This window comes from Chrysemys picta, chromosome 2, assembly GCF_011386835.1.
Source record: "Chrysemys picta bellii isolate R12L10 chromosome 2, ASM1138683v2, whole genome shotgun sequence".
Classification (NCBI taxonomy): Eukaryota; Metazoa; Chordata; order Testudines; family Emydidae; genus Chrysemys; species Chrysemys picta.
The window spans coordinates 156899781-156927135 of record NC_088792.1 but is presented as its reverse complement, the minus strand read 5'-3'; the positions used below and the strand labels follow the sequence as shown (position 1 = coordinate 156927135).

The window sequence follows — 27355 nt, the reverse complement described above, 5'->3', positions numbered from 1 at the left end:
GATACTTCCCTACATCACAGGGATGTTGCGAGGATAAATACATAAAAGATAGTGAGGTGCTGTGGTGATGAAGACCAGATAAGTGTGTGTGGTGTAGGTCTATCCTTAAAAATTAGAATGACTTAGCTATGGTGCTCAGGGCTGTGAAAATCTTCATTCCGTAATTAGGTCAACCTAATCCCTGGTGTAGAGACAGCTAGGTTGACAGAAGAATTCTTCCATCAACTTAGCTACCACCTTTTGGAAAGGTGGATCAACTACATCAATGGAAAAACCCTTCTATCAATACAGAAAGCACCTATGCTACAGCAATATAGAGTAGATAAAAGTAAATTATGTCTCAGTTTTAATAATGTAAAGTGATGATAGGAAGACAGGGATTTTTTTTATAATCACTGTCTAGTGTCAATATATATTTTGTCTTGATAGCGTGACAGCAAAGAGCAGTCGAATCAGAATGAAAACACTATCTGTCCCTTCGCAGTTTGTGCCTTTTTTTGGCATGGTATATATCTCCCTTGTTAATTATGCTGAGCTGAAGACATTTATTACTCCCGTCTCTGGCCACATTGCAGAGTCCTGAATAATGCCATCTCTGGCATGAAATGTAATGGTGGTTTTCATAGCTTCATTGTGTGATGCTGGAAACGTGTTTGATTTTTAAAAGGTGTCATGATCAAACAAAATGAGCCACAAACATTAAAGGGACTTATGTCAGATTTAACCCTGGTGTGAATCCCCTGATTCCATAGCGTGCACACTCCACCAAGGATGAATTTGACTAAGTATTTTCCCATTTTATGAATTAAAGTTGACGTAAAGTTTAGAATTATGAAAATGGGAAAGCATTTAAAACAAGGAAACTCCAGGTATTTGTAACCACATCCGGAAATACTTACATCCGGTTCATATTTTCCTACTTCAACTAAGGATCAGCAGAGAGAGAGTTTGGCATTTGTGGGCGGCCTGAATCCTGAGCTTTAATTGAGTCATTGTAGCTGGAAGCCAAAAGTCTCCATTGTACCATGGGCGTGCTTTCTTCCTCTAATAATTAAACTCTTCCAAGAAAAGTACTTTGGGCCCAGCCCTGCAGTTCTCTCTCAGGCTACTCAGCTGTTGACCTCAGTGGGAGTTTAGGCTTTGTAGAGCCATACTCCATTGGCCCACAAACACCTGTACATAAAATCCAGTTAACAGAATGCTATTTTAAAAGTGGATGGAAAGCTAACAAGTATTTTACCTGGAAAATGTTCTTAAACATTACTTATCCTGTGAACTGTGATTGTAGGGAAGTTTGAGACTACATTCAGACACAAACCATGTGAATTGGTGGGATTTTTAGTCCTGTTTTAAGGATCCAGATCAGGAAATGACATAAGAACATGCTTATCTTTAAGCATGAACTTAAATTCCATTGGCTTCAGCATGTGGTTAAAGCTAAGCACATACTTAAGTGCTTTCTTGAGTTTCAGGTGTTTTACTGAACCAGGGGCCTTAGTGGAAGGCTCAATACAGTCTTAACTGTGGAATTGCTACTGTTGCTTCCATAACAAAACCCCATATAATTGCTCTGCTGGGGAATCAGTCCCACATGTGCACTTGGATTCCTCAGCGTAGGGATACCCCAGGCACAAGGGTGACTTATTAACCTTTTTGAGGTTGGAATTTAAAATTGTGCATTTGGATACAACTTTGAGGGATTGCATGGGTGTACTTTGTTGCTTGTATGTTGGAATTTGAAGAGACTTTGTTACTGAGATGAGGATTGTTTTGGAGTATTCTGCCTTTTGGGTGGTAGGTCAGGTGAACGGACGTTACTCTGGATATTAATGTTGCACATAGCGCAGGTCAAATGCTGAGGGGAAAAAAGGGGAAATCAATGACATTTTTGTGCTAATGTTTTACCTTTTTTATTTTTCCAACTGAAATCTTGAAAATCAAAAATATTAAACCAAGTGGTTGTACTTTAGCAAATTTCAGTGGAGAAAAAATGGGAAAACACTTGAGGGGGGAAAAAAGCATTTTTCTTACAGTTTTTGAGAGAAAAAATCTTAGCTCTTAATTTATATTTAAAAAAAAAAAGAAGAAGAAGAAAGTTCTATCATCTGTAACATCACACTAGTTAAGAGACCTGGGAATCTTATTAAAAGAAAGTATTTCACTAAGGGTAAGGACCCTGTCTTAAACTTCAGAGGGGTAGCTGTGTTAGTCTGGATCTGTAAAAAGTGACAGAGTCTCCTGTGGCACCTTATAGACTAACAGACATATTGGAGCATAAGTGGGTGACGAAGTAGGTATTCACCCACGAAAGCTTATGCTCCAATACATCTGTTAGTCTACAAGGTGCCACAGGACTCCGTGTCTTAAACTGGTTGGTCTGAAACAGATCTTTGTTGCTTGCTACTGGCGTTCTTCAGGGTAAAAGCCAGCTATAAAGAAAAGATAATGTTTTTATGCCTTCTGCTTTCCTCTTTGCTTTCAGGCCTTTTTTACGGAGAAGTATATCCAAGAACATCCTGAAGACCAAGATCAAATTGAACTACTTAAGCAATTAATTGCCTTACAGGTACCATATTGGGAGGGGGAGAGAGAGGGAGGGAGAATTGCCACATTGTATGTGTGTGTGAGAGATGTTGATACAATATTTTGGAACAACACAAAGAAGAGAAGTGTTATAAGAACACAGTTGCAATGCCTATACAATAGTCCCTTATTTGAAAAAGTTCTATGCTATTCTTATTTAGTGGTCCAAAACACTGCAGTCGCACTGTGGCACAAGCTAACTTCCTCTAGACCCTAGTGGAAATTTAGCCTTGATTAGAACCACATGGCTAGGCCTACAAATACCTGTACATCCAGTCCAGTTAACAGAACACAGAGTACAAATATATGTATATAATATAAAAATAGACTGAAGTAGGTCAGAACTGAATTTTAAAACTCGATGAAAAATTATCAAGTATTGTACCTAGAAAATGCTGTTAAATTTCTTTTTCCTCTGAACAGTACTGTAGTGCTTTGGACTATTATTCTGGAATATGATGGGTAGATTTTTCTCACTACCCTAAACAGTTGCTCATCCCCTTTTCCTTTTTATTATTTATTTATTTTGCTTCTTTACCCCACCTTTTTTTTCTTCATAATTCTGTACGTTGAAAAGTCATGCAGCCTGCCCTGCTCAGTATATAACAATGAAAATAGATAAGGAAGTTGTAATGAAAATTCCATTGCAGTAGGATGCCAACTTGCTCCCATATATTTCCATGTAATGAAGCCAGGTTAAAGCTACTTTACAGTTGTATTGCTTTGGAGACTGAGTGCTCTCCCCACACTTTACATACCCCATGCTACACACATACACGATAGTGTGAACATAGGGGATTTGGAAGGAAAGAGAGAGAAATGCCTTCTCGACCCCTGCAGCACTCAGCTTGCACTCTGGAGCATGAGAATTGATTTGCTTGCTTGCTTTCTTGCTGATAGCATTAGTTCATATTATTTTGCTCCTTCTTTTAGATGCCTTTGCTGGCTGAAGGGATTAGGATTCATGGTGAGAAACTGACTGAGCAGCTGAAGCCCCTGCATGACAGACTGACAACGTGCTTCAAAGAGCTGAAGAAGAAAGTAGAGAAGCTCTATGGTGTGATAACTCTGGTAAACATGATTTGTTCATTTAGTGCAGTGTCTTAAAGAAACAGCCCCGAGTTACCCGCCCCTTGTGAGCAGCATTTCCCTGCTCCTCACAGCTTTTATTTAATATCGTCCGCAGCCTTCCTCCCTGACGGAGAGGAAGCAGAGCAGGTCAGGCTCCGTGGTATTGCCCTACATCATGTCTTCCACGCTGAGACGGCTGTCTGTCACCTCTGTGACTTCCTCTGTGGTATCTACGTCCTCCACCTCATCTGACAGCACCTCCTCCAGGCCAGGATCTGACGGGTTAGTGACTGGCCCTTTCAAAAATGTCAGACATTTATGGGGAGTGGGATTCACTTTTGCTCTTGGAGGTTATTTTAATATCGCCTTCTCAAGGGATGCGGCTTTGTAACTTTCTTTTGCTTTTAAAACGAGGTTTCATCTAACCAGCAAATAATAAAACTTAGGTCTTACGGAGCACTTTTCATCAGTAGATCTCAAAGGGCGTTAGAATGGGGGTCAATGTCATTATCCCCACTTTACAGATGGGGAAACTGAGGCACAGAGCGGGGGAGAGATTTATCCACAGTCACCCAGCAGGCTAGTGGCAGAGCTGGGAATTGAACCCGGGTCTCCTGAGTCCCAGTCTGGTGTACCCTATCTGTAATTCTGCCAAATGATGTGGGTAATATTACAGTGAAACCACAGCATTTCTGTTCTCCTAAGAGAATCACTGAACCCTGGAAGACGGAGATATAAACATTGTATGAGGTCTGTAGTCCAGTGGTTCCCAAATTGTGGCCTGCAGAGAGCTAGATGGTCAGATGGTGCTAGCTCAGTTGCCGTGTTTCCAGCTGGAAAACGGTACGGAAGGGAATTGCAATCCTTTCCTGATGTTACCGTTCCGCGTACGCATTTGCAGCTGTGTTACCGCAGGGCCTAGATGCCTTGCCCGCGGTCACAGAGCAGATCAGTGACAAAGCTAGGAAGAGACCCACAGGTTTTCCTGACTCTCAGGCCAGGGACTTATTCACTGGACAACACTTCCTTCAATGCACAATACAGTGCAATTTCTAAGGTGCCCAAATAACTTAAGCGCACAAGTCCCTTTGAAAGTCTTGTGCTCCTAACTCACTTTTGCACAATTACCCTCGTGCACACTAAAAAGTGATGGCCTTCTCACTAAAGGGCTAATGCTTCTTGCTTTGTCTCTGTCCTGACTGCAGATCCATTCTCGAGCCTCTCTTGGAGAGAAGGCTGTCGACGACCTCCAAGACTGAAGAGCTGCCTGTCAAGGAAGACGCCGATAACCGGATTAACAAATTCAAGCGGAAGGATTGGAGTATTAGCAAGTCTCAGGTTATTGTGGAGAAGGAGCCAGAAGCTGAACTGACTTCCAAAACGGTAACAATAATAGTAGTAGTAATAAAATCCACAGTGGGGGTTTCTAGTTCTTCTTTCTCCTTCAGCCTTGTTTGTCACTGGGATCTTCACTCAATACTGGGAGGGCTTCGAATACCAAAAGCCCTGGTCAGCTAAATAATTACTTGCCTGCTGTTTGGAAAACTTGTTTCAGGAGCCACAGTGCGGCTTTGATTTAAAGTAGAAACTTGCAGTCCCAGGCGCTGAAGGTGCCACTGGGGGAGTGCTCAGCACTCTCTTCTCTCACAGACGCCCAGGACCACTTCAAGCACTCAGCGCTACGCAGGATTGGGCCCTTGGTAGTCAAACAGGCAGCTGCTATCTAGCCATTCAAAAAAATCCAGCTGGAGGGCCAGATCCTCAGCATGGCTCCATTGGAGGCTGAGGATTTGGCCTGCGATTTAGGAATTGAGAAGGGACGATCTAGTGGTTAGGACACTAGGGCTTGACAGAGGGGCATCTCTGGCACAGAACTGTGACCTTGGAAAAGTCATTTAGAGCCTTGTTTTTAAAGGTATTTGGGTGCCTTACTCCCATTGATTTCAATAGGAATTAGAAGCCTGGCTGGCTCATGCCCTGAGGGAGGGTCTGCAAAACTGGTCTACATGCAGCTCTGGGGTTGAATATGTGTTGAATTAGGGCAGGGGTAGGCAACCTATGGCATGAGTGCCGAAGGCAGCACGCGAGCTGATTTTCAGTGGCACTCACACTGCCCGGGTCCTGGCCACCGGTCCGGGGGGGGCTCTGCATTTTAATTTAAGTTTTAAATTAAGCTTCTTAAACATTTTAAAAATCTTATTTATTTTACATACAACAATAGTTTAGTTATATGTTATAGACTTATAGAAAGAGACCTTCTAAAAACATTAAAATGTATTACTGGCACACGAAACCTTAAATCAGAGTGAATAAATGAAGACTCGGCACAACACTTCTGAAAGGTTGCCGACCCCTGAATTAGGGCCTGATCTGATGCCATTGAAGTGCTACTGTTGATTTCAATGGGAGTGGAATCCAGGGCTTAATCCATAGGTTGAGCTGTCAGCTACTCTTTACTTTAGACCCTGATTAAGCAGAGCACTTAAGCATGTAGAAGATGATCAGGGAGAAAAGTCGGGCAGGTGACTTGGCTGTTGATTAATGCCCCACTGTACTACAGGTTGCTAAGAAAGGCAGAGAAGAATTCTTAGTAGAATCTGTACCTCTCAGGGTAAATTCCCCATATGATTGGCTCAGTGAAACACATGGGGCTTTGGGGTTGTATTTGTCTTACTACATTGCAAAATACACAGATGTTGATTTGGAGATGGATTTGTAGGGAAGTCAGGAGTCTGTTCCGGGACTGACTAGTCCAGCCCAGGATTTAGGGAGACTCTGGTGTGACAGTGGGCTAGAGACCCACAGGCTTGGCCGGTGTGCAGCAGCCTCGATAGTTCTCTCTTATATTCATTATGCCCAAGTCCTGTCTCTTCTACACAGTGAAAAACACACCAGCGTTCAGTGGTGAAAGAAGGGGGCTAATGCAATAGATCTCCACAAAGAACACATTGTGTTCTATAATCTATGTAAACACTGCCAATTTCTCCTGACCAGTAATGAAGTGTCATCTAGAAATGGACCAAAATATTGTATAGGCTGGATTTTCAATATCTGTGTCAAACAACAGCTATGTTTCGCTATTGGAGGGGGCAATGTTTAACATAAGAGGAACTGGACAGGGACAGACTCTCTAAATGGAGCTGTCCAAGGCACCATCACCGCAGAAAGCCAAGAGCAAGTTAAATAAGATGTTAGTCTATCCATCTAGATACTCCTCCAGCTCCCATCTCTGTAGTATTTGAGCGCCTTACGACCATTATTGAATATTCCCTCGTGGCATTGCTGTGAGGTAATACCACTATCATTATCCCCATTTCACAAACTGGGCAACTGAGGCAAAGAGGCTAAGATTTTCAAATAAACCTAAGGGAATTAGGCACCCAACTCCCAATCTGGGTGTCTAACTTCTTTAGGCACCTTTGAAAATCTCAGCCAGAGAGGCCAAGCGACTTGACCAAGGCCACACCAGAAGTTTGTGGCATGGTTGAGAATTGCGTCTAGTTCTCCCAAGTTCCAAACCACTAGGACTCCATGAGCAAGACCCATCCTTCCTTAGTTGGAATAAGAGAGGGATTGGTTCTGCAAAATGCAGTCTCTTGGACTGAATGACCCAAACGGTCTCTTCTGGTCCTGGTACTGATTACCTGAATCATTTTTCTTTGCCTTCTCTCAGGAGCTGCTTCTTGCAAAAGTGTCCATAGAATGGGTAGGCCAAATGCAACTATTTTCCACCCTGAATTCCTTCCCTGATATCAGATGCCTGTTCCTTCCTTAACTGATATAATGAAATCTTTGTGAGCAATGCTATCCAGTTAGTAAGGTCCCCATTGAAAATTTGACCAGCAGTGCTAGCATCATAATGTCACAGGAGTTACAGCATTTGCCTTTTCACATTGCTTAGCCAGTTCTGTGCTTGCATTCTTATGTTTCACCTGAATGCACCTTTCGGTCCTGTACGTGGCTCTTCTGGAACATGCTGATCCCTTCTTGACAAGTCTGGTTATTCCCTGCGTGCGCAGCCACCTCGCCGACTTCAAAAGGTTTTGTTTACTCTGTGTTTTCCCTCAGAGCACATCAGAAAAAGCACAGAGGCCAAAGAGTCTTCAGATAGGAGACAGCAGACTGACACTGCTTCAGGCTTCCTCACTCCAGCAGTCAACCCCACTCACTCCACCCCCGATCACTCCAAAAACCCCAAGAACCCACAGTAAGTCCTGTTGCACTGTAGCTTGCTTTCCACTTCCTTCTGGGCAGTGTCTATGGTAATAGAATATATCAGCGGTTTTCAAGCTGTGGGTTGGGACCCCAAAGTGGGTCACAACCCCATTTTAATGGGGTCGCCAGGGCTGGCATTTGACTTCCTGGGGCCGGGGCCAAAGCCAAACCCTGAGCCCCAAAGCCCAAGTCCCACCACACAGGGTCAAAGCCAAAGCCCAAGGGCTTCAGAGCTGGGTGGCGGGGCTCAGGTTACAGGCCTCCTGTCTGGGGCAGAAGCCTTTGGGCTTCAGTTTGGGCCCCACCAGGCTTTGAAATTGGCCCCACACCCAGGGCAGCAGGGCTAGGGTGGGCTCAGGCTTCAGTCCTCCTTCCTGGGGTCGCGTAGTAATTTTTGTTGTCCGAAGCCAGTCATGGTGCAGTGAAGTTTGAGAACCCCTGGAATACAGGCAGTCCTCAGACTTATGACACAATTGGTTCCTGAAACATCGGCACTCGAACATCCACTCCATTGCAGGACCGAGCATCGTAAAAGTCTAAACCAATTGTCGTAAGTCTAATCCAGGTGTCAGTTCAGAAGCGTCGTAAGTGCCATTCGTCGTAAAGTCGAGGACTGCCTGTATACCATGTTTTAGTAGCGATAGCCCTAGAGCTATAATGGCAGCTTCAGACCCAGGGAGAAAATCTGGTAGGAAAAAGTGTATTGAAAGAGACCCTGACTTTTACCATTCGCTTTATGGACTTTCTCTCTGTGTTACCAAAGGGGATAAAATAACACTTCTTAATTGTATGCAGTCCATTAAATTGAAATTAAACTTCTTCCACAAATAGTTGTTTTTAACCTACTGGACCTGGCTTCATCCAGGCTTTTCAACAAATGGTGTGAACGGCTATTACTAGCTAAATTTCTGAGTGAAATGCCAGTGCACTTATTTGTGGGCACCTGGGAAACGAGAAACTATCTCTGCAAATCAGGCCCATTGTCTCTAGTATGATAGAGCATGTTCGATTTATAGGGCCTAGTGCTTTTTTTCACTATAAATATGGAGTGGCCCCAGTGAAGTCAGTGGGGTTAGCGAGAGCCGAATGAATCCAGGACACTTTTTGAACAGGTCTCTGGCTAAAGTCTTGGGTGTCTGTATCTCCCAGCTCCATATGTGGCAAAATGTTTTATAAGGAGACATAAATTGCTGCTGAAATCTCAGCTGGCAAATTAAAAATGTTTCACCTGTCGAAGAAGGATTTTATCTTAATAGATAAGGAAAGTGAGACACTTATGGAGTGCATCCCTTACATAGACAAATATGGGATTTGGTTGGTTCAGATGTAAGCTTTGGGGTGTGGGTGTGTGTGGGTGTGCACACACACACACACACACACACACACACACACACACACACACACAATACAGATTTAGCAAAAGTCTCATCAGAGAAGATGCCCCTGTTCTTATTTTGGTGATCTCTGCCATGTTTTAAAAGGACACTGTGGGTGAGGGAATATCTTTTATTGGACCCACTTCTGTTGGTGAGAGAGATGAGCTTTCGAACCACACAGAGCTCTTAAAGCTTGTCTCTCTCACCAACAGAAGTGGGTCCAATAAAAGATATTACCTCACCCACCTTGTCTTTCTAATATCCTGAGACCGACACAACTACAACTACATGTTTTAAAGGATAGAGGTTCACATTTCGGCCCGATTCTCTTCCCTCTCTTACACAGATACAAATCAGGAAAGTCCACTGAAACCAGTGGAGTTACCCTAGTGTAAAATTGTCATGAACAGAGAATTAGATCCTTATGTATTTTAGATGGTGAGAGATTGGATTATAGAAGCAGCTTGGGTCTGTGAGTTAGGATGGTATTCATGAGAGACCTGGAACACCGTTTTCAGAAATAAACTGCAAGAGCTAATATGTTGAGCTCTACAAAATCAGTGAAGGGAATCCAAAAACTTGATTTAAGTAGAGAAGCCAGATTATTTTAATTGTTATTAGTAGCGGGACAATTTCTCAGGAAATTTTTTAGAAGTTTGGATACTTATTTACCCCATCAGTCAGAGTTAACTTCAAAGTGAATGCTGAGGTTAAAGCCGGAGTGGAAAGGAAACCCCTCTGAACATTTCAGATGTGATAATGGATTCAATTTTCTGTTCCCCCAGGCATGCCTTGTTCACATGGGTTTAGAATCACGTTACGAATATAGAAATCTTTTGGATCTTTTCAAGTTAGGGGAATTACAACTGGGATTTTACTTTGACCCATCTGTTCAGGTTCATCTGCTAAAATGGTTGGGGACCTGTTAGTAGATTAAAACAAAACAAAACATAGTAATAATTTTCCTTTCAAAATTACATGTGGTCAATGCCATTTCCCTCCCCCATCCCACCCTCAATTCAGTCTTCTTTGACTTAAGTATCTTTTTTACTGTTTCTAGGTTTTCCCTCATTGCAGACAGATGGATTGGCAACTGCTAACTTCCAGAGCACCCCACCTCCGCCTCCACCCAAGAGCAAACCCTATGAGAATAGCAACTCCAGGAACTCTTTGGAGGTAGGGAAATTGGAAGTGACACTTTTTTGGAAGCTGGCTCTTGAGAAAGCCGCACCAGTGGAACTTTCCCGGTTGCTCTTAAGGTGGTGCTACTTGAAACTTGTCTGATCAGTTTACTGGTTTGCTTCCTGAAACCACAAGAGAGCAAGAAGTTTTCCGCTCGATGAGAAGGCAATCTAGCCAGTCCCCTTCTTCAGCTGAAAAGAAGAAGGGCAAAATCTGCTGTATCCAATGTTTTGTGTTTTCTTGTTATTGAAAACACAAACTAACAGGATGATCTGGGAGTTTAATAATTATAGTCAGGGTGTAAATATCACAGTACTCTCCGCTACTGAAAAAAAGAAGAAACAGGGAGAACTTCTAGGCCAAGATTTTCAGAAGTGATTAATAATTTCTGGATGCCCAACTTTAAGACACCGGGAAGGAGCCTGATTTTCCCAGTGTGGATGCTTTTCACTTTCTTAAAACCAAGGCCCCTGATATTAAAATTGACCAAGATAATTTTCTAGTCTTCATAAGTCATCATCTCATTGTGGTATCATATTATCTTCAATGTATATTACTGTAGTGCCTTTTATTGGAAAGCATCTGAAAGTGCTTCACAAGGCTAGCATGCTAATATCAATACTAAGGATCCTTTCATCCTGCACTGAAATGCAACCTCCTCTGGAGTGGAACACAGCAGCTGTTTAACAATGCATAGCAACCTTGAATCATAGGGTTGGAAGGGACCTCAGGAGGTCATCTAGTCCAACCCCCTGCTCAAAGCAGGACCAATCTCCAGACAGATTTTTACCCCAGTTCCCTAAATGGCCCCCTCAAGGATTGAACTCACAACCCTGGGTTTAGCAGGCCAATGCTCAAACCACTGAGCTATCCTTGAATATCCCTTTGGAACAGAAAGGGAAGAACGCCCTAACCAAAGCTGCAGAGAAAGTTTAGAGAGGGATAGTGTAATAACCTGAGTTGGAATTTGGCCAGTAATACTGAGTTTTTAATATCATCATTCTTTATTTAAAAAAAAATGAAAATGGGACATTTTCAGCTCTGTCTACTCCATGAGCTGGGGTGGGCTTCCTGTGCCCATGTGCACATACTCACACTCGCTTGATGCAGCCACAGTAGCGATAGTGCAGGCACGACTGAGCTGTGCTGAATACATATCCACTGGTTTCAGGGGGTTGTACTTGGCACGAATCAGCCATGTCTCTGCTACTGCTACCCATGCTGCCGTGGCTACACAGCTGTTTATACTCATGCTAGCTTGATGAGAGCTAGGAATATGAGTACACCAGCAGGGGAATCACTCCTCTAGCTCGTAGTGTAGAAGTAGCCTTGGAGGCCACAGTGGCTCTGGCCTTAGTTTTACATTGATTCCAAATGACGGCACCTCTCGCAGGCCTGGGACATACCCCAACATCATACCATGGGACTGTTTCAGTTCTGACCTACAATCCCCCCAAAACATGTCCTGCTAGGGATGCTTTAGAGGTCTCCTCTGCAAATCCTGACCTAGTGTGACTTGACATAGCTTGAGACATGGGGCAGCATTGCTGCACGAGGTGGTCTGACTGCAGGAAACATACGAGTGCCGTGGATGTGCTGGGAGTTATTGTGCAAGAGGATTAATGAAGAGCTCCCTTTCCCTGAGCCTTATAAGAAAATGGATTATTAACATGCTGTTGCTACGTTGTCATTGACCTTGGTCTGGAGCCAGACGGGACTGACGCAGAGGGCCGTAAGGAGAGACTGTAAAAGTATTTTCACCGGAGGGTTTCTGCACATTGCTTTTTAAGTCATAAAGCCCCCACCTAACCCTTCCTTTATTTTCTCTAACTAGTTTTGAAATCCAGGAAGTTTAGGCGGAGCAAGGGGAGAGAACATGGCCTCTTGCTCACCCAGCCTTCTTTCAGATCTTGCTTATTCCAAATGTGCCCCTTAATAGCTGATGTACATTGGTTAAAGTAGCTGAAGGGAAAAATCCAAAGAACCCAAGAAAGAGCGCAAATTTGTGCAAAACCAAGGGGCGCTCTTTAAAATCCCATTCCTTGTGCAGGAAGGGTATGACTTTTGTACTGGAACTCGTGGCCTGATTCACTGATTCCTTGTACCACGTGCAGTCATTTACACCATTGAAAAGAGATGTAAATGCTCCCATTCTGTTGGGGTAGCATTTTACACCAATTTGGCCCTCACTGCACCTGTGTAAATGATCACACAAGTTGCAACTCAATGGAAAATCAGGCCTTTGGTGTTACTCAATGGAGTTCACCCATCAGGACAGGTGGTATTTCAAGGCTCCAGCACTGTAGGAAAGAAGTATTGTCCTCATTTTACAGATGGGAAAACTGGCACACAGGCTTGCTGAAACTCAGACAGCGAGTCAGAGGCAGAACCCAAATGTAGTGATTCTCAGACTTGTGTTCCATCATCTGATGCTGAGAAGTTCGATTTGGAGTGGAATTGGAGGATTTGATCCTGAAATAAATAGCAGGGAATGCAGCACCATCTAGATGTCTGTCGCCTGGTTCTTACCCCCTGGTTATGTGTTTTATCTTTCCAGGTTGCCCCACCACTGCCCAGCAGACGTGAAGTCAAACCTCCCCCTCCGCCTCCGAAAGCAAGAAAATCCAGCGTCGTCTCTTCGGAGCAGGGATTGCAATAAGGATTCCCTCTGCGTACACAATAACACCTTGAGTGAAATGGGCTGCTTTTCTTTTACTGTCACTCTGGGTCTTTCCAGCCCTAAAGACTGGTGATCCCATCTTCCATTCCCTTCCCTGGGAGTTTTCCCCCAGGTAATTCCAAAATAAGCCACTTGAACTGTATATATTTTGCATTCCCGACCCTCTGATTTTCCTTGCACCCATTAAGACACTAAGCCTGATGGGGAACCTTTGAGCTTTAAAATGGAGGCAGTGTTACCAGAAATCTGAGGCTCATCCCCCAAAAGAGCTTGTCTGTACTGGTGGTGGTTCCACAAGTGTAACTGCATTAGCGCAAACCCCTCGTGCAGAGTTGCCATGCTAGTGTGAAAAGGATTTGCAGCAGCACTTAATCCGAGGTCAGCCATGTCAATACAAAACACTCCTTATACTGCCCCAGCATGTTTGCATTACAGGTTTATACCTATGCAGCTGCACCAGTGGGGCGGAGGGCCAAGGGGGGAGTAAGAGAGCCCTGATTTGCATGGAATGGACCAGATTACAGCCATTCCCATCTGTGAAATGCAGCCCCTGGAGACGACAGGTGCTAACATGTGATGTTCTGCCTCAATTCAAGCGGCCTCACAAGGTTCTGATTGTGTCCTGAGACCTGCTGCGAGCAAAAATGATCCTCACATGCAGGGCCCTGACGTCTCTGCTGGTCACTCCTGTATATTAAAGATGAGGGCAGGTTGCTCGCACTTGGGCCAACAATGGTGGTAGCTCACTCCCAGGGGAGAGTTTGGGTTCGCCAACCCCGCCTCAGACCTTTGCTTTTGATTCTTGTTTGAATACTGCAAAGCAGCTGATGCTCCGCTTGTGTTGCCTACCTGCTCAGCCTGTGTGCTCACGGGACGCAATAGGCTACGACTTTTTTTTTTTTTTTTTAAATAACTGAACAATGGTGCAAAAAAGTCCTCTCTTCCCTGGTACGCGTTGCTTTAGCATGAACAGGTGGCAATTTTCATTATGGGCAGCTCATCAGGAGGGACAGAGGTTATGTCTGCATCGTGAGAAAAGACCCACAGCACGGCCGCAGCTGGCCTGGGTCAGCTGACTCAAGCTCACGGGGCTTGGGCTGCGGGGCTATAAGATTACAGTGCAGACGTTCAGGCTGGTGCTGGAGCCTGGGCTCCGGGACCCCACAAGGCGGGAGGGTTTCGGAGCTCCCAAGCATCTACACTGTTGACCTTAGCAAGTGTGAAAAATCAGGAAACCTTTTTTTTTTTCCCACATGGCAGGGGGTTAGTTGTGTACATAAGACAAAGTCCCTAATATCAAGATGTTTGGTCACCTTAGTTGACCTAGGCCCTGAGACTTGGTTTTTATCGCAGTATAGATGTACATCTGAATCTCATAAACCAAGTTCAATAACCATTAGCCTTTCAAATCCCAGTTGAACTCTTGGCCTTCCAATCCACGCACTCACAAGCACACCCCCTCTTACTGCACCCTGTTGTTGCAACTCTTCTTGTGCCTTTTGTCCTGTGCCTTTTGTCTGGGAGCTTCCATTGTGTTTTGCACACAAAACACTTGGCCTAACTTTTAACGATCACTAAACTCAAATGAGTCACACCTAGGTCTGAGAGGGACATGAAAGACTGGGCAGTACACCCTGAAGTTTCTGGTTTCTTGGGTTGCTCCAGTTCCTGATGGGCTGTGTTTGGCGAATATGACAATTATGCTGTTTAGGGATATTTTACAGAATCAGTTCTAATTCTTCTCTCTTCATTACTTATTCCTTTCTTCTGTTGTTTTCAGTGTGTGGCAGCAGCATTCTGTTTAATAAGTTTTCACTGCCTGATAGTCAATCTAAATTGTCCCTTCTATAACTTCATCCCATGACTCATATTTATACCGCCACTTGCCACCCTAAATAATTCCTTTCCCTGCTTGCTGTTAACATCCTTCAAAAGCATGTAGACCAGTTTTGCGGTCCCTCCCTTAGGGCGTGATCCAGAGACTGCTGGAGACAATGGGCATCTTTCCATTGAATTTAGCGGGCTTTGGATCAGGCCCTTAGTCCAAATAGGTAGGTCATTATCATAACTCTTGTAATCTTGTTTCATAAATCAATCCCTCCAGGACCCTGCTCATTTTCATCGCCCATAGTTTTCTGGTCACATGATGATCTGAATAGGTGAGGTCAATTTAAAAATGTGTGTTTGTTCTTTTTAGCCCTGCAAAACAAATGAAAGAACTAGGTGGCCTATATTCTGCATTCCCTTTCTCTGTCTAGGTTTGTATATTATGATCATCACCAAAGTATCTTAAGGTATGTCTACACTGCAGTAAAAAGTCCGTGGCACCCAGACTCAGAACCCGGGTCAGTTGACTTGACCTACCAGGGATTGAGCTGCAGGACTAAAAATATCAGTGCAGCTGGTTGGGCTGGGGCACTAGCCCGAGCCCAGACTTTGAGGTCCTCCCGGTTGTGGGGCCTCAAAGCCTGGACTCCAGATCGAGCCCAGTCATCTACACTGCAATTGTATAGCCCCACAGCTCAAGCTCTGTGAGCCCAAGTCAGCTGATGCAGCTATGACCTGAGTCTTTATTGCAATGTAAACCATACCCTGTGTGACTGAATCAAAAACCTTTCTGCTAAGTTCTGATTGCTGAATCCTTATGCCTCTAGTGATGATTTTGGTTCAGCCCTGTCCTAGCAGTGGATCCACCTGCAAACATGGTGGCAATTCAGATTTGGATCCAAACTTTGCAAGTGGAGCAGAGCTTTGGTTCAGGACCCTCTCTAATTAGAAGGCCAGATCCTCAGGTGGTTTTAAATCATGTAGAGCCACTGAAAACACTGCTGAGGATGTGACCTGCAATATTCAAAACATTTATCATATTTTAAACATAGGCCATTCCAACATAATTTCTCCTGCTATTGCTATACAAACTAGTTTAATTACCTCATTGAAAAACAAAAGGCCTTTAAGCCTAATAAAGCACTGTCCAATAGTATAGCAATCTTATTGTAATTATTTTTATTCAGACTGGAACAATCCAATCTTTTGTAATATGTTTCTTTGGTGTCTGTTTGGATGAAAATAGAAACATGCAGAAGCTGCATTCACTGTGCTGCCCGTATGGCTCCATAAACAGATTGCATTCATTAAAGGCTCCTATCAGATTCACATCACAAAATAAGTTGGAGACATTTTAGAAGTCACACTGCAGTCACATCACATATGCCTAAAGCTGTGTTCGCTGTAGTGCACACACAACTGTCTTTTGGGCAGCTGCCTTCTCCAGGGAAAGCTTTGAAAACCTTTTTGAACATCTTGACCATATTCCACCTCCGCATCCAATCCCCAGAGCATCATAGAGATTGTCAGTTCCACATTACATTCCTGGACATAGATATTGCTTGACTTGAAAACCTCAGGGTTTTCTTTTTTTGTACCCACCTTTTCCTGCCATCCCGGATACACACACGCACACACAATCCTGAAATCCTTACTCAAAACTCTCACTGAGTCCATGAGAATTTTGTCTGAGTGAGGAGTGTAGGGTCTGGTACAAGTGAATAGTGTGTGCGCATATTTCACTTCGTATTAATTCAGTCCGTTTTCCAATCCTTCACCAATCAGTCAGTATCAGCCATGTACTTACTTAATTTCCTTGCAAAAGAGGGAATATTCCGAGCACGAAATGGATGCAATGGTAAATTTCCTCTCGCTCTTAATATCAGGCAGAAAGCATGAATGTTTGCAAGAACTACAGCTAGTGGCTTTTTCCACCATGAGTAAGAGAGCTAGGCAGGGATATTGCAGTAGTCTGGCTTATCTCTAGTTTTATTTCTCTCTGTTTTGATCTACTCCATTAACCTTTACTCGCTGGTATATTTTGTGTGCTTGCCAACTATATGTAAAAGGAGAAATGGGCCTGATCAGAAAGCCCAGATTTGAACAACCCTGAAATTTGGAAAGAACATTGCAGCCTTAACTCTAGAATGAACCAAACTCAAAACCTCAATCCAGACACCCCCGAATTTTGGGTCCAAATCTGATCTTTAGCAACATCCTGACATTTCCTCCTTCCACCTGTGTTTTAAATTCCTGTTCTTTCCCATTTTTCAGCCTTGTTACAGAGAGGATTGATGGACAAAGTACCTGATATATAAGGGGTTAAAACGCTCTCTCTGCCATCCAGAGATAGCTGCTAGCAGTTAGGATTATCAGCAGTTACTTTCCCTCCTGCTTGTAACTCAACAGTACTAACACCTGAGTTACCAAGCAGCTAAACTAATCACCTAAGACTAACACAGATAGGAGAGCTGTAGGAAGCTCTGTCGATTGCCTCTGAACTTCAAGAAGCCCCAGGCGCGCTTTTTTTTGTGTGTGTGTGGAGCTGTGGCTGATACAAGCCACATTTTAATTCTTGGCCTTCATTAGGGGTTGAACTCTTAAGCAGGTTGCTCCCCGGCACCAACTTGCCTGACAACTTCCTCACAGTTTGCCTTGATGAGCTGGCTGCACAATTCAGGCTTTTCTTCTTGCTGGCTTATCGTCCGGCCAGTTTGAGATTGTTCTAGTTTAGACCTCACTTCTACAGGAGGGGGGATAGGGCAGCTGTCGCATAAGGAGGATGTAGAGGATTTGAGAGGTCCTGTGTGTTACCTTCATCTTTAAACTCTCGCCTATACTTGGGGGAGTTTTTATTTGCTATGTCTTCAATCGGTCTCTAACTTGGGTTAGCCTCTCCTACCCCCTTTCTTTTCATTGGGTGGAAAACATGCTCATGAATGGAAGTTTGTTTCCTTAGAAGTGTATTGCTGACTGGAGTGCAGTGCTCAAGGGGTCAGATCCTCAGCTGGTATAAATCAGATTGTCTCTATTGAAGACAAGTAGCAAAATTTTCAAGTATCAAAGTGATTTAGGAGCCTTGTTCCCATTTTCAGAAGTAGGGTGACCAGATGTCCTGATTTTATAGGGACGATCCCGATTTTTGGGTCTTTTTCTTATATAGGCTCCTATTACCCTGTCCTGATTTTTCACCTTTGCTGTCTGGTCACCCTATTCGGAAGAGACATAGGTCCTTAACTGCCAGATTTTTAAAGGTATTTAGGCATCTAAGGATTAAATCTATGGGAGCTAAGTACCTTGGCACTTCTGACAATCCCACTAGATACCTATCTGTATCACTAGGCTCCTTAATAGCTTTGAAAATCTGGCCCTCAGAAACCAAAGTCATTGAAAGTAAATGGGACTTAAGCATCTAAATCCGTTTTGAAAATGGGAATTTGGCTTTTAAATTCTTGGAACACTTTTGAAAATTTTACCCAGTCTCTCCCAAGGACAAGCCCCACCATGATGTAATCAGTCCATGGCAGAAATGAAAGCTTACTTCTGTGCTTACCATTACCATTTAAAAAAAACCAAACCTGGAAACCAAAAATCCAGTCTGCACTGAAAAAATATTTAGGTAATCCCACATCCTAGCTACGCTCTTCAAAACGAGTGTTATGTTTCAATTCCCAGAACCTTTTAAATCATGATTAGAGGCTTTCTTAAAAGATCTACTTTAGTTCGGACAGGAATTATTTTAGGGAAGTTCCCTGGCCTGCATTATACAGGAGTGCTGACTAGATGATCACAATGTTCCCTTCTGGCCTTGGAATCTGCTAGTCTAGTCACATTTTTTCCACTGAGAAATTTGCGCAACCTTTGCTTTTTGAGTGCTTTTAATTTAAAATTTGTAATGCCAGGATAAATTTGATTTAAAGTATTACAGGTTCTTATCCATGTCTGGGGGAGAAATGGGCAGTTTTCCCGTTCAGTGGATTATTAGATTAGGAAAGGAGGTTGACTCCAGTGAAAACTGTTCTGGGAGCAGCAGTGGCAGACAAGGCAGCCGTGCCTATCGAGGACTTGTTGAAAATTTGCATCTAATAAACTTCCCTACTTGTGCCTGCCAGCATACCTTCCACAAATGAACCATGAGTTAGACTTGTAGTGATAATGTAGGATTCATTGCTCCAGATTTACTGTCCTTATTTATTTTTATAATTGTAAATGGAAATATTAAAAAGACTGATGTGTCTGTAATTTAACTGTATTTTTATTTGTTTGGTAGTGAAAACATTCCTGAATATTGCTGGTTCCCTTTTTCAATCCCAGCTGTTTGGTAAAAGCTGCTCTATCATATATATCACTGTTTTCACTTCCAGCAACAGCTGTAGACCAAACTCTGTAATTGCCCAGCAAGAACCTCCCTCTAAGATTCCAGGGGAACCTGAAAACACCTGAGTAACATGGCCGAACGGATCTCCTGACATTAAAGGGAGTGACTTTCAAAAGCACACACCCAGCGTTGACCTAACTTGGGCCAGGTCTACTCTACACACTTCAGTGTAACTACGTCGCTCAGGGACGTGAAAAATCCACATCCCTGAGTGATGAAGTTATACCGGCCGTATAGACAGCACTGTGTCAGTAGGAGTGTTTCTCCTGCCAACATAGCTACCACGGCTGGCAGAGGTGGAGTAACTAAGCTGATGCGTGAGCTCTCGCTCCTGTTGGCTTAGAACATCTTCACAGTGCTACCGAGGCGTAGCTGCATCGTTGGTAGTGTAGACTTGCCCTCAGCTTCTATGAAGTCCCACTGGCTTCCACTGTCTATGTAAACTCTCCTATTACAGAATATAACATCCTAATGAGAACTGAGTTAGGCCAGCACTGCGGGCTTTGGAAAATCCCATCCCAAAAGATCATAATGCCACATACTGTTAACGTATACAGATAATATTGGCTTAATCTATCTTCCTGTATGTGTTAATTGATAATGTTGGTATTATGACAATTTAATACCATCAGTAGGGGATATGTTCCTCTTGAATGCTGGGGAAACTTACTTTTATGTTGTGGCATAGCTTCCTTCCCAACATGACCGCTTTCATTCCTTGGAGGTACTTGACTTGATTATTTAAGTTTTTAAAACCACTGTGGGCTGGAAGTAGCTTCATAGCCCCCTGCAGCCGACTCACCCATACATACAGCTTCTAAACTGGTTCTGAAGAAAGGGCCAGAGCCAAGCTTTGGAAAAGGGATTCTGCACCTGTGACTAAATAGCATATTATTTACTGAGACTGTAAAGCCAGCTGTACAAATGTACGTGTTTTGAAAACAGCGTGTTTACTGTTGTAAAGTTTGTAAATATTTTTTTAAATAAATGTAGATTGAGTAAACCAGGAAAAAACACCCTAAATGTCTTCCATGCATGGACTATTGAAATGCAAGTGAAATTGTGTGTTGTTTAATAGTAACTAACTTACATATATTAGACTAACGTCCAGAGGCCCCAACAAACATTACGGGCCCATTTTGCTAGACAGTGTTTGTACCCGTGAAAAGTCACACAGCAGATCAGTGGCAAGTAGAACCCAAGTCTCTTGAATCCCGGTGCATTGCCCCAAGCAGTCATTTATCTTATGCCAGAGCTAATACTCTACCCAAAAAAATATTTCCAACATCTGTATATGGTTTTTGTATTTGAACATTTATGCACATGACACTTATCCAAACAGAGGTCAGACATTAGAGCTAAATCATTGCTTTGAAATGTTACAGTAACGGATCCTTTGTTCCATTTGCCTTCATGAATTCAGATCTTCTTTCGCCCTGCGTCTCCTTCAATCAGACTTGCCTGTAACACACATTGTATGATTGATTTTTTTTTTAAAGAGGAAAAATTACTTGGTTTGGAATTTTAAGGCCAGGTGAAATACTAAAATATTCTGCATGGAGGGTCTCCATCAGGAAGAGGGCTAGACCTGCATAAATCTGAACTAAGCGGATCTCTGCCACCCGCTTATGTAGGTGCTAGTGCAGTACACCATAACTTACTTACATTTATAATAGTTCCTTTCGTCCTACTCCTCCATCTAACACAGGGATTCTCAAACTGGGGGTCAGGACCCTTTGGGGTCGCAAGCTGTCAGCCTCCACCCCAAAACCTGCTTTGCTTCCAGCATTTATAAGGGTGTTAAATATATTCAAAAGTGTTTTTAATTTATGGGGGGGGGGTAACAAGCCTCTGAGTGCAATGTGAAAGGGGTCACCAGTACAAAAGTTTGAGAACCACTAATCTAGCAGTTTGCCCGCCCCTGAAATGCAGCTGTTTCTGGAGTGCAACACAGTGACTGTTGAACAATGAATAGCAACAACAGTTTAGGACAAGTAGTGAGGAAATGTAGTCATTTGAAGTATCAGTATGTTAAGTGTCCCTATACAAATGTAGCCTTTGACCAGAATACCAGAGCTAACATCTTACTTTCTGCTATGGCATATCTCAGGACTATCACAGCACCATTTCCTGCAGTATCCAGTCTGCCATTCAGGTACTGACGTACCTTGCCACATCTATTGTTCTTGTAGCCTGAGATTCTATTGATCTAGTCTAGGGAAATATACTGTCTGTCTTTCTCCCAACTATAATAGGTAAGTACTTTCTAGGGCTCCCATTACTATGGTATGCAAGCACCTCACAATCTTTAAGGTATTTATTCTCAACTCCCCTGTGAGGTAGGAAAATGTGGTTATCCCCATTTTACAGAGACACTAAGCCCCAGATTTTTAAAGGTATATAGGTGCGTAGTGGGATTTTCAAAAGAGCCTACATGTCTAATTCCCATAGAAAATCCCACTAGGTGCCTGGCTGCTTCCATAGAGCCAGATTTTAAAGGAATTTAGGCACCTAAGTGGCTCGCCAAAGCTCACATAGGAAGTCTGTGGCAGAGCATGGAGTTGAATCCCATTCTGATTCTCATGCTAACCCACGAACCACTGGCCTATCCTTCCGTCTCACTCTGTTCTGTAAATGTAGGGTCTAGAGGATAAATTCTGGTATCAATGCAACTAATTGACCACCTCAGAGATCAGCTATTTAATCTCAGAGCAGTGGTCCGCAAACTTTTTATCTTGCATCCCCCACTTACCCCTATCCGTACCCTCTCCCCATACTTTGGGGACCTCTGGCAAAGAGATTGCTCTACCCTTCAGCCTATAGATGTATTTCCTCTGGGAAACCATTGAGATTAGCCTCCCTGAAAGCCTCCCCCCTCTGGACACATTCATTTTTGTGTGGATCACCTTGTTTTCCACAGGTTGGTTGCATAACATCCCTGTAGCAACTACAACAATCGGTTATATGGAAAAGTTATATAGGGAAAAGATTGAACGTATTTTCAATATCATTCAGCAGCTGGAAACGAGGAGCCAGCAACAAATGACCAGCCAGCTCACTGCAGCCCGTAGCAAGTGGGCTGTGGATAATTGGTGGTCCACGGGCCACAGCATGTATGACTACAGGAGAAGCAGATACATAGCAGTTATTACCCAAGGCATAAATTCTTAAGCTTCTGCATTAAACTCTTCTTTCATCATATCATGTAACAATGCAAATATATTTTGAAAGTAATTGGAGGTTGGCAAACCTGAAAATCCAATTAGTGAGCCTTTAGCTATGAGAAAGAAAGGAAAGGACTTCCTCCTACATGGGTAAGAAGCATTCAAATGACTCACTGCCTGCTCTTTCCACTTCCCCGATAAAGGTTTTCATAGGAGAAAGATCATTGTGTTAATACTTTCAGAAATTATTATTCATATCGGAGTAGAGACTAGGAGGCCCAGCCATGGGCCAGGACCCCAAGGTGCTGTACAAAACCCCTGCCCCAAAGAGTTCACAATTAAAGTAATTTGAATGTACAGTTTGCATTTGAAGTCAAAGCATACTTATGTACACATCTGCATTGTCAGAGTTTGGCCCATATGTTCTGCAAACCTCTGAGTACTGCAACTTTCCGGAGCTGTCTCCTAGCCGAGGTTTGCTTTTGTTCAGTCGGTTGAAGGTGAGACTTAGCAGTGGGTAAATAGGAAAGCCAAGCTTTTCAAACAGGACTAGTGATTTTGGATGCCTCAGTATTTAGGTGCCTGCCCTGAAACATCGCAAAATGGTCTGATTTTCAGACAGTGCTGAGCATCTGTCTCATTTAAAGTGCGGTTGGTCACATGAAAATGGAGGCACCCAAACCCCCTGGTCATGTCTGAAAACCTTTGCCCAAAATTCTAGGTTGGACACTAGACTTCTCTGCACTTGCCTGTGGGGGCTCTGCTGGTCTGTTCGTTAAGGTTCTGCTATTTTTGCTTTGGAGGTTGTACCGGAATAGAGACTCCACAGTCAGGGCACACTAGGGGGAGCAGCATCCATATGGCCTGATCCTTCGGCTGGCAGAGTTATTCTGTGGGATTAACAAACTGTGAATGCTGCATAGAATTAGGATGAAGGTAAAATTTATCTGACTTTGATTTTATTTTTTCATTTGGTGCAGAGGCAGAACCAGCATTGCTAAGCACCAACACCCCCCAAAAAGTGGTCCTTTGAGTTTCCATCACAATAAATCAAAGCTTTACTTACCAGAGCTCCCTTCAGACCACCGAGCATGGAGCGCTGATGTGGGCCAGTGCATTCAAAATGCTGCATTTCACCTATTTTTTCCATTTCACTAGCAATCTGAATTGGAAGAGGATACAAATCTCATGGAAAGAGAATCTTCTGCTAGAGGACCACTCTACTATGCTAGAGGGACATGCTTTTCTACTTCACAAGTTCTCCATTCTCCCTCCCCCTGCATAGAACCAGTGTTATCCCACTTTTGTTACAGTAAATTTCAGAAATGCTCATGAAAGTAGAGATGAATCAGAGAGGTTAGAAGACTCCGACAAATGGAAATGGTGGACAGAGGCTTTCAGCTCTGGTTACTAGTTTGAATCCAATCCAATCAACATATGACAGTAGAGGGGCAGTTACCCTCTCCTGAGAGAAAAGGCTAGGCTGATTGGGAAACAGCCACAGCTGGGGCCATGCCTGACCCTGTTAGAAGGGCTCAGGGAGGAACTGGATCAGTCTCTCTCTAGCTGTGGAGAGAGAAAGACCTAGCTGCCAGGGAGAAAAGGGTACCTGGACAGAGCTAGGGAGTTCCAGTCTGGCAACTGGCTGAGGCCTTGGTAAAGGCCTATGCAGGTACTGGGGCTGGGAGGTGCAGCCCAGAGATAGGCAGAGGCAGCTGGTCTGACCTCCGTGCCAATGATGAGTGGCCATGACGGACTGCAGTCTGCCCCAGTGAGCGGGGGCTAGAGGAGGATGACTGTCAGTAGCCACTGAGGCAAGGTGGGGCTAGAGGGTTGGGGGTTCCCCTGGGAGGGGAGACCAGACTGTGGGTTACTGCTGGGGGCAGAACCCTGAGGTAAAGGGGCACGGGGAGGGACATGGGGCCAGCGGTAGGTGAGATACTGGCCTGCAGAGGGCACTCTATACACTGGAAAAGAGCTAATTTCCAGATGACCAGCAGGAGGCGCTGCACTGGTGAGTCTTCGCTTTGCTACAGTGACCAATTACCAGAGGGCAGCTGTTCCTTGTCCTCCCTGAGCTCCAGTGGAGTGAGTGTTGCCATAACAAAATAGCTGATTGGAACCTTAGCTGACAATATAGCAGAGAAGTTATTGACTGGCTGAAACTGGAAACCATATTTCCCTCTCATTCTTAGAGATCCCTCCCGTCAAACATGAGATGCTCAGATTTTAAAATAAAATGCACAGCAGTTCTTACACAGGTAGGGGAAACTGCAACTGTCTCTCTTCTATGGCTAGAATTGGGTTTCCAGGGCTGACAAGCTGGCCTCTTTCACTACAATGAAATTTTTTAAATTTTCCAAAAAGTTTTGAAAATTCATTAGATGTCCCATGTCACCTAAAGGACGTCTGCACTGCAATTATCCACCCGCAGCTGGCCAGCGTGAGCTAGATCCCGCTCAGGCTGCAGGGCTATAGAACTGCAATGTAGACAGCTGGGCTCAGGTGTCTATACTGCAGTTGTATATCCCCACAGCCCTTCCGCTAATGAGAATCAGTGGTTGATTAACTGCAGTGTAGACACACCTTTAGATTCTAAGGCTGCTATTCTGCTCGCATCCCCCGGAGGGCATGTGGGGAAAGGTACAATGAATAAAGTGTCATTTTAAAACCAAGAACCTACCTCTTGGAATGATTCTACCAGATTTTCAGCATCCCGCTTTCCTCCCGGTTGCAGGCCATAAGACCAGTGTTGAGCCAAGCAAATCTCCACAGACAGAATAAACATGAGGAACCTTACAAAGAGCTTCCTGGTCTTCTCCATTCTACCAGAAAGCAAAACATGAATGCAAAAATAGTACAGGGACTGAACAAAGACGGTGGGTACTCCATAAAAAGACAAATTGCACCTATACTTGCAAAAAGCTGCTGAGAATCCATTGGTCACAAATCCCCCATGCACCCCACACCCGATTATTCAATAATCAGTTTATTACATTCAGGTTATGCTCAATTCTGTTACTACAAAATCATGACAGTGTTTGTATTTCTGGAATGCATCTTAAATTCTGGCCCGCTGCACCGGAAATCCAGCTGTAGCTCAAGCTATTTCTAAAAAGGCTGGATGTGTTTAACTCCAGGATTTAGGGTTAGCCCACCTGCAAAATTTGAACACCTCCCCAGAGTTTCGGGAGCATTCAGATCCCAGGGTTTTGGTGCAGGCCCACAACTGATCCATTTGATTTAATCAGTTTCTGTTCTAGTACCTCAGTCCTTGAAAAATGCTCTGCAGTCTTTCCTAGTCAAGTAGCTTGGGACACTGAGCATCCAAAATTTAATGCATGGTCTGGTTCAAGTACATTACCTGCTTGATGAGAGGCGCTGCTGAATGAATAATCCCAGCTCTGCTTCTTCGGAATATATCCTACATGTTGTACCTGCCAGCTTGCTTTTTATATACACGTATCTTCCCAACCTTCCTAATACTGATGCTTTCCCTGCAGGTGACAATTTAATTGTCTCATGTGGACTGCAATTTTGTTCTTACAATTTGCTATAGCGTACCAGAAGTGAAGCACATAATTGAAACACTCCAGGTGTAGCTATTAAATTCAGCTGAGTGTTGTCACTAAGAGCCATAAACAGTCTTTATTTTAAGAAGCCATAAATCAGAGGTTCCCTAGGGAAAAATCCTCATTTTTCTTTTCAATGGCTCTTAATTATTTTAAATAGAAAGTACATCCTGGGTAAGTTTGGAGTTGTTGAGATGCAACAGTTTAAATGTACAAGGAATTCAGTTTGTTAAAGGCCAAGCATCTCTGTACATCAGACCTCAGGGGCCACATTTTACAAAGTGCTCAGCTTCCATTTAGGCACCCAAACAAGCAGCCAGATTTGCAAAAGTGCTCAGTACATTGAGTGCCCCCTGGGGGCGGAGATACTTTGAAAATCTGCCCCTTTTGAAAATGTGGTCAATATTTTTAAGTGCTTTGAGATTCTTGGTTCTCTAAAGTTCAAAGTATCATTTAGATGATTCAGTAGACAACTATATTACTTAGATTGGGGCCTGGGCCGTCTTTTTGTTCTGTGTTTCCACAACACTTACCACTATGGGGTGCTAGTCCATAACTTGGGGCTCCCAGGTACTATGTAATAACAAACAATATTGGTGTCTTTAAGCAGTGACCCTTACACCTTTTGGAGGTGAAAGGCATTGCAGACTATAAATATGCTGATAGACGCCTATAAAGAGGGGTGAAACTCAAACTTAGCTGCAGAAATCTGAATTTTTATCCAGCTGTTTGCTCCCATGCATTCCATTTTGATGTAAGTAGTGAAATACCCACTCCATCCTGTTTAGTAGCCCATTCACAGTCCTCCTAGCCCCTTTCTGATTAATGGATTAAAAAATAATTTGATAAAGATTAAAGTATTTTAAGGAGGATTTAGTTACTTTGGGAAAAGCAATTTTCTGTCCTAATGTAACATCTCAGCAGGAAGGGCTAACACATGACTCCTGCTGATACAACTAATCAAGCTGTTAAAATGGTTTATTAAGCAAAATAATACCTAGGGGTAAGTTATATAACATAGGAAAGGACTTGCACAGTTTTTGTTTATTTCTTGTGTTATAGAATTCAAACCCTTTCCTCAAATCAATAACAGATAGGCTTTGCAGACACACAGGGCCAGATTTCCAAGTGCCCTGCCAACACAATTGGAGCCAGATTTTCAAAAGTGTTCAGGACCTACCAGTTCCTATAGTGATCCAGGGGCCAAGTCCTGAAAAACCCTGGCCCCCAGTTACAATGCCTAAAAGGGAGCTGAGCGCTCTTGAAAGTCTGCGCCGCATTTTTCAAGGTCTGGTCATTAATGCTTT

At 43.5% G+C, this 27355-nt stretch overlaps 2 protein-coding genes across 4 annotated transcripts in view; one reads left to right on the top strand and one right to left on the bottom strand.

The window, feature by feature from the left end:
- The window catches only part of DOCK5 (dedicator of cytokinesis 5), a 129204-nt gene extending 114006 nt beyond the window's left edge, over positions 1-15198 (top strand). For both annotated transcript variants that reach the window (XM_008168669.4, XM_042840285.2), the window contains 7 exons: positions 2483-2566; positions 3517-3654; positions 3770-3936; positions 4860-5037; positions 7723-7861; positions 10306-10421; positions 12985-15198. In XM_008168669.4, the coding sequence (XP_008166891.2) occupies positions 2483-2566; positions 3517-3654; positions 3770-3936; positions 4860-5037; positions 7723-7861; positions 10306-10421; positions 12985-13086 (924 nt within the window). In that variant the 3' untranslated portion in view covers positions 13087-15198. The remainder of the gene's footprint in view (positions 1-2482; positions 2567-3516; positions 3655-3769; positions 3937-4859; positions 5038-7722; positions 7862-10305; positions 10422-12984) is intronic.
- Positions 15199-20605: 5407 nt separating this feature from the next.
- On the bottom strand, positions 20606-27297 carry GNRH1 (gonadotropin releasing hormone 1). Of its 2 annotated transcripts, XM_065584506.1 has the most exons (4): positions 25841-27297; positions 25160-25301; positions 23543-23638; positions 20606-20773 (listed from the first exon to the last, which is right to left on the bottom strand). In XM_065584506.1, exons 2-4 carry the CDS (start codon positions 25298-25300, stop codon positions 20732-20734), a joined length of 279 nt encoding a protein of 92 aa, XP_065440578.1. In that variant the 5' UTR covers position 25301; positions 25841-27297; the 3' UTR covers positions 20606-20731. The 2 variants fall into 2 exon arrangements, with proteins under 2 accessions (XP_065440578.1, XP_065440577.1); XM_065584505.1 differs by having other exon boundaries at positions 25160-27297.
- Positions 27298-27355: the final 58 nt, after the last annotated feature.